This window comes from Phyllostomus hastatus, unplaced genomic scaffold (assembly GCF_019186645.2).
Source record: "Phyllostomus hastatus isolate PE091 unplaced genomic scaffold, TTU_PhHast_1.1 phas_scaffold_182, whole genome shotgun sequence".
NCBI lineage: Eukaryota > Metazoa > Chordata > Mammalia > Chiroptera > Phyllostomidae > Phyllostomus > Phyllostomus hastatus.
Window position 1 is genome coordinate 21,277,889 of NW_025334013.1, and position 6,701 is coordinate 21,284,589.

Here is a 6,701-nt window from a genome sequence, read left to right on the forward strand (position 1 = left end):
GAGGAGAGAAACCTCACTCTGACACTTACATGTAATTTGCAGCAATCCTAGGGAGCAGGTGTTAGTGAGCTTAGTTTACAGACGAGGAAACTGAAGCTCAGAGAGGTGAAGTGCACTGCCCAGGACAATGGCCGAGTGGGATTCTGGAATTCTGGCCCCAAGTCTGTGGCCCTAAGTTGGGGCTCTTTCTGTTGTAAGGCAGTAAGAAACGTTTGCTCCCTCACAACAGAGAAGTGAGACCTGGGCCCTTCCTCCCACGAGGGTACTTCTGCTTCCCCGACCCTTGGATCCTCAGCTCTAAGCATCTCCTTGTCTGTCGTGCCATGCGGGTGCGCGAATGAGACAGGGGCTGTGTCGGGACTGGGGGTCCCGGATCTGTCCCACAAGGGGCTGCAGAGCCTGCCCCCAGGCACATTCTCCTGCTTGCCCCACCGGCAGGAGCTGTTGCTTCAGGGAAACCACCTGGATTGGCTGAGGCCAGGTATTCCAGGGCCTAAGGAGGCTACGCCACAGAGTGTAGAGGTCCACCCTCCCAGCAGTTCTGCAGTGTGGAAACATTGCGGCCCCCAAACCCTGTTTGCAGACCCTCCTGGGCACTCTGAGGGCTGTGTATCCTGTCAGTGCTGTGAGTATTGTGTACGTGTGTGTGGTTGGGGAGGAAAGGGTCTGGAGAAGGGGGGAGCAGAGAGTGAGGTTCTGATTGTGCTTGTCTCTAGACCAGGCTTGGGGCTGAGATGGACGGACATTTGCTGCTGCCTGGTTTGCTCCTGTTCCTTCCTCTGACCACGGGCTGGACTGCTTCAAATTGCTTAGTGACCGAAGGCTCCCGGCTGCATCTGGTCTCCCATTTCTTCCTGTGCCGCCTGGACTCCAGCCTGCCCCTCCTTGCATTCTGCTCTAGTGTGAGCAACCTGACACAGGCCTTGGAGGCTGTGCCCCAGGGTATAGAGGGGCTCTGTCTTGGTGGTTCCGCTTCAGTTCTGCCACCAGATGCCTTCTCCCGCTTCCCTGGCCTCAAGATCTTGAGACTGTTTCTGAGTCTCACCAAGGTCCTGCCAGGAGCCCTCCGGGGCCTGGGGCAGCTGCAGCAGCTGTCTTTCACGTGCCATTGCGTGAAAGACTTCTTCCTACCCCCTGATGCCTTTGGCAACCTGAGCTCCCTCCAGCACCTACATTTCCAGTACCCTTGCCTGGATAGGAACTTAAGTGTCCGGTTGCCTCCCACTCTACGGCGACTTGGCATCAGCAGAAGTTGCCTTCAGGATGTGGGGAAGTTGGCAGACATCTTCCCAGACCTGGTTCTTGGTCACTCCTCTGGCGATGCCTGGACTCTGGACGTCCTGGACCTGTCATTCAACAGAAAGCTGACGATGGCCAGCCCTGGGGCCCTCCAGGGCCTCCAGGTGGGGACTCTGAATCTGGGCCACACAATGATAACGGCAGCTGCAGTGAAGGGACTGGGGCTGCGGAGGCTGGATGCCCTGTCTGTAGAGCATACTGACGTGACTGAGCTGCCTGCCGAGGCAGTTGCCCGCTTTGAGCTGCTAGAGCTGAATGTGGAATTCACGAGGATAGGGCGCATAACTCCGGAGGCCCTGGCTTCCTGCCGAAGCCTGAAGAGCTTGAGTCTTAAGAACAGCGGACTCACTGACCTGCCACCAGGTTTCCTAGCTGCCCTGCCTGGGCTTCAGAGACTGAACCTGGGGAGCAACAAACTGCAGAGTGCCGTGCTGTGCACGAATGAGACAGGGGCTGTGTCGGGACTGGGGGTCCTGGATCTGTCCCACAATGGGCTGCAGAGCCTGCCCCCAGGTGCATTCTCTTGCTTGCCCCACCTGCAGGAGCTGCTACTTCGGGGAAACCAGCTGGACTGGCTGGAGGGCCAGGTATTTCAGGGCCTCAGGAGGCTGGAGAGGTTGGACTTGAGTTACAATCCACTGGTGACCATGGGCGAGGCCTGGTTGGCTCATCTGCCTGAACTGACCACCCTGAACCTGCTGAGTACCAGCATTATGCTGAGCCCAACCTGGGACTTCTGGGGCCCAGAGAATCTGCATGACCTGAGACTGCAGTTCCCCTCTGGCCCTTCTGGGGCAGTGTTGTCTGTGCCCACGAGATTAACTAGTTTGGAGCTTTGTGCAGCACCAGGCAGGAAGCTTTGGAAGCTGGCTTCTCCCATCTTCCCAGTCTTGCAGACCCTGACTCTAAATGGCTGGGGACTGCAGCTGGAGACCCAGAATATCACCAAGATCTTCCCTGCCCTTCGCCAACTCTTCTTGCGTGGCAATAGCTTGGAGGCCCTCTGCTCCCAGGACACCTCCAGCTTCTTCCTCTGGCAGCTTCCCAGGCTCCAGTATCTCAGGGTCCAGGGTGATGGACACAGCCCCAGGCCCTGCTGCATCACGGGACTGCCCAACCTACAGGAGCTGGAGCTGCAAAGACTGCAGTCCCGAGCACGGCCCCACTCAGTGCGGTTGGAGGAGCTGGTGGGTGAGCTGCCCAGGCTCCAGGTGCTGCGTCTGACCCAAACTGGCTTGGAGACACTGTCTGCCACTGCTTTCCAGGGCCTGGGAAGTCTCCAGGTCTTAGTGTTAGACAGGGAGGCAGGCATCGTGCTGGATGGCAGTCTCCAGGAGCACAGTCCCCAGATGCCACAGTACATGTACATTTTGAGTTCGTCCTTGGCCTGCCAGTGTGCCAATGCCTGGCTGGGGCCCTGGCTTAAGCGTACCTCCAGAACATATGTGCATATAGAACCACGCCAGCTGTGCCGGCCAGAAGCTGGGGGCCACTCTAAGAGTCCCCTTTTCCCCTTCCTCTGGAGTCACTGCCCCAAGACTTTGGGGTTGGAACTCTTTTTGGGCAGCTCTGCCCTGCTGTTTCTGCTGATCTCCTTGCCCTTCCTACAAGAAGCCAGGAATTCCTGGATCCTTTACCTACAGGCCCTGTTCAGAGCTTGGCTTCAGGATCTGAGGGGTAGGAAGGGTGAAGGCAAGAGGTTCCTCTATGATGTCTTTGTGTCCCACTGTAGGCAAGACCAGGCCTGGGTGGTACAGGAGCTCCTGCCTACTCTGGAGGGCAGTCGGGGGCTGCGCCTCTGCCTCCCTGAGCGGGATTTTGAGCCAGGCAACGATGTGGCTGATAATGTGGCAGAGAGCATGGCAAGCAGCCGGGTCACGCTCTGTGTGCTGAGTTGCCAGGCCCTGGGCACGCCACGCTGCTGCCTGGAGCTCCACCTGGCCACCTCCCTCCTGCTGGCTACCCCTCACCCCCCAGTGCTGCTGGTGGTCTTCCTGGAGCCAGTTTCCCGCCACCAGCTACCCCGCTACCATAGACTGGCCCGGCTGCTCCGCAGAGGAGACTATTATGTGTGGCCCAAGGAAGATGAGAGAAAAGATGACTTCTGGGCTTGGCTGGGGAGCAGGCTGGGGCAGGCTGGGTTGGGCTAGAGTGAGTGCATGTGTTTTGGAGGTGGGGATGGGAAAGGAAAGCCAGCCTGGCAGGGAGACAGTGGGCATGTGTTAGTGTGTGAGACTGGACGGAGCTTCTGGGAGGTGGGGCTGCTGTGTGTATGGAGAGGATCAACTGGTAGCTTTGGGAACAGGTTTTGGGAAGGTTCTGGAGGCTGCATGAGAAAATTTGGGGGATGGCAGGTGGCCATGAGGTGTGTGATGTGATCTCAAGATGTTCAGATCCTCAGTAAATTTACTAAATACATGAAATGATTGGCATAATTGGACTTTTTCTTTTTTGGTGGAAATGCACATGAGGAAGAGGGTGAAGGGGCAGGGGTCACAGAAACTGTAACCGGGAGGAAATAAAGTGGGGGGATTCAGGGAGAGTGTGGGAATGAAAGGAAGGCTCCAAGTACTCCTAAGCTATGGAATGGGGTCTAGGCCAAGTTCAATCAGATCGTCCATGGGTAGAGAGTCCCCTTTTACCATCTGGGTTATAGAGGTATTGGCAGCTGAGGCCCAAAAAAGTTGGGATGCTACCCAGGAGGCAGAGGACTGATCACCTACTGCCCTCAGTGAAAACATGAAAGCATGATCACATCTGTCGTCTTGTTTGAACCTCATTGCAACACGGAGGGGAAACCCACCTCCTTGGCACTCTGACTTCAGCCAGGCTAAACTACTTGCAGCTCCCAGGACATCATGTACTCCTGCCTCTGGGACTTTGCATGGGCTCTTCTTTCTCCCAATTCGTTTATTCCGAGGAAAGTGTATTCTTTAAGACTCAGCGTGGCCATCATTTTCTCCAGAAGCCATTCCTCAGCTGCCAGCCTCTCGGTTCCCGTGACTTCCTGCACTTTCCTTTCTCAAAGTACTGATCACACTGTCCCAGCCCTCACAGGTCTGGGAGCCCCAGAACAGTGGTCTGCAAAGGGAGTAGTACACAAGGTCAGCCACTGGGGTTTAGGAAGAAAAGAAAAAAAAGACTTCTATTTGTATTTTTTCATACCTCGCTTTATTGTGAAGCTAGCCTGCCTGCTTTTTAGCTATGTTACTTAACCTCTGTCCAGTTTCCTCTTCTGTCTGTCATATGGGATAGTAAGTATTACACCCTCCCTCAAAGGGTTTTGTGAGAATTAAGTGAGTTAATAGGTATAAAGCCCTGAGAGCAGGACCTAATATTGCATTGTCAATATTCAACAAAACTTTTTAAAAATGTAATTATGTATGTACTACATGCATATTATATATAAGTAAATAAATACACATGTTAGGAGTGTATGTTCAAAAATGTCTTACTAATAGGAAACATTACTAATTTACTAATAGAAAACTTGACCAGGAAAGTTTGGAGATCAGACCCTGGGGCCAGGGGCCAGGTTTGATTCATCTTGGCATCCTTAGAGCCTAGTGCTGGCCCAGACAACTGTGGACAGAAAAAAATCTTGATGGATGCTGAAGCAGAGAACTGGGGTCTGTTTATTTCTATATGATACTGGGCCAGGAAACTTAGCCTCTTTGGGCTTTACTTTCTCTCTTCTGTACAATGCCAAACTTTAAATATACAAAGGCTAAAGCAAACCATAGAACAATTCTAGGCCGGATTTTGGGTGAGGGGCGCCCTCTAGAGTCCTAATGGTGTCTTCCTCTCCGTGCATTCTCACCTCCATTCCTGCTCTTCAGGGCAGATGATCCTGAAATGAATGTCCTTACCTGACCCTGCAAAGTTGACTTTCCAACTTCAGATCTGGACACTCTCTCAAACACTTCCAGCCCTCCCAGCACCTCACACTGTGGAACTTTCTCTCTCTCCACTCACACCACACCATCCCCTCCACTGGTGATCTTTTCTTTATGCAACATGAGGCTAAGAAGAAACCTTTGGGGTCATATGTCCAGGTTCAAATCCCAGGCCTTGCACTTATTGGCTATGTGATCTTGAGCGGTCACTTCACCTGTCCAAGCCCCCATTTCCTCCTTGTAAATTGGAGGTAATAATATCCACCTCATAGGGCTGTGATACTTCAATAACAAGGAGCGCTTATAGGTTGCTACTCCTTTCACTGAGTGAAACCACAGGAGTTGTTACTACAAGCAGGTTGGAACATGTTTCACAAGGAGAAGGACTTTGAACTAAGTCTTTAAAACTAAGGTATAGAATTCCCCCAATTTCAACAATAGCCAACATGTATCAAGCCCTGGGCCATATACCAGGTACTGTCAATTCCCCCGAAGTCTCGTAACTATCAGTAAAAATGATAATAGCTAATAATTATTAGACTCCTTCTGCTAGCCATGTGTCAAGTTCTTTACATACTTTTCTCCATTTTTTTCTCACCAACTCTATCAGGTAGATGCCATTATTTTAATTCCCATTTTACAGATGAGAAAACCAAGGCACAAAGAGGTGAATTAATTTGCCCAACGTTTCACAGCTAGTCAGTGGCAAGGCCTACATCTTGCATTTGAAAATAAGAAGTTTCAGACACAAGCAGCTTGACTCCAGAGTCCACGCTTTACTTGCATTATCTCATTTAATCTTCACAACACCTGCAATGTGGGTTCTGTTGTATCACCTGCATTTTAAAGATGAAAAAAAACCAAAGACAGAAGAGATGCAGTAATTTGTTTAAGGCCACACTAGCTAGGAAGTAGTTAGGCTGGAATTTGGATCCATGTCTGACTATAAACCCGCTTTCTCTTTTTTTTTTAGATTTTATTTATTTATTTATTTTCAGAGAGGGAAGGGAGGGAGATAGATAGAGAGAAACATCAATGTGCGCTTGCTGGGGATCATGGCCTGCAACCCAGGCATGTACCCTGACTGGGAATCAAACCTGCGACACTTTGGTTTGCAGCCCACGCTCAATCGACTGAGCTACGTACGCCAGCCAGGGCAAACCCACTTTCTCAACCTCATATTAGATTGCTCATACCCCAAAGTACAAAGCAACTGCTTTTACATTAAAACTATTCAGATTGTTATTATTCTAATGATGATTAACATTCTTCCAATACACACCAAGTGCCAATCTCTTACTAACTGATTTACATAATAGCTAAATTTTGCTGTGTGTTTTTAGGAGTCAGGCCGGAGCTAATCATTTTTATTTTTTAATTTAAATTATTTTATTGTTGTTCAATTACAGTTGTCCATATTTTCTCTCCCCTCTCCAATCCTCCCTCCCTTCCTTGCTTCCACCCTCCACCTCAGTTTTATCCCTGTGTCCTTTATAGTAGTTCCTG

At 51.1% G+C, this 6,701-nt stretch overlaps 1 protein-coding gene across 2 annotated transcripts; it reads left to right on the top strand.

Moving 5' to 3' along the window:
- Nucleotides 1-326: 326 nt before the first annotated feature.
- LOC123831957 (toll-like receptor 12) lies at nucleotides 327-4,008 on the top strand. 2 transcript variants are annotated; one of them, XM_045859321.1, is made up of 2 exons: nucleotides 327-625; nucleotides 722-4,008. In XM_045859321.1, exon 2 carries the CDS (start codon nucleotides 735-737, stop codon nucleotides 3,447-3,449), a length of 2,715 nt encoding a protein of 904 aa, XP_045715277.1. In that variant the 5' UTR covers nucleotides 327-625; nucleotides 722-734; the 3' UTR covers nucleotides 3,450-4,008. The 2 variants fall into 2 exon arrangements, with proteins under 2 accessions (XP_045715277.1, XP_045715276.1); XM_045859320.1 differs by having other exon boundaries at nucleotides 717-4,007.
- Nucleotides 4,009-6,701: the final 2,693 nt, after the last annotated feature.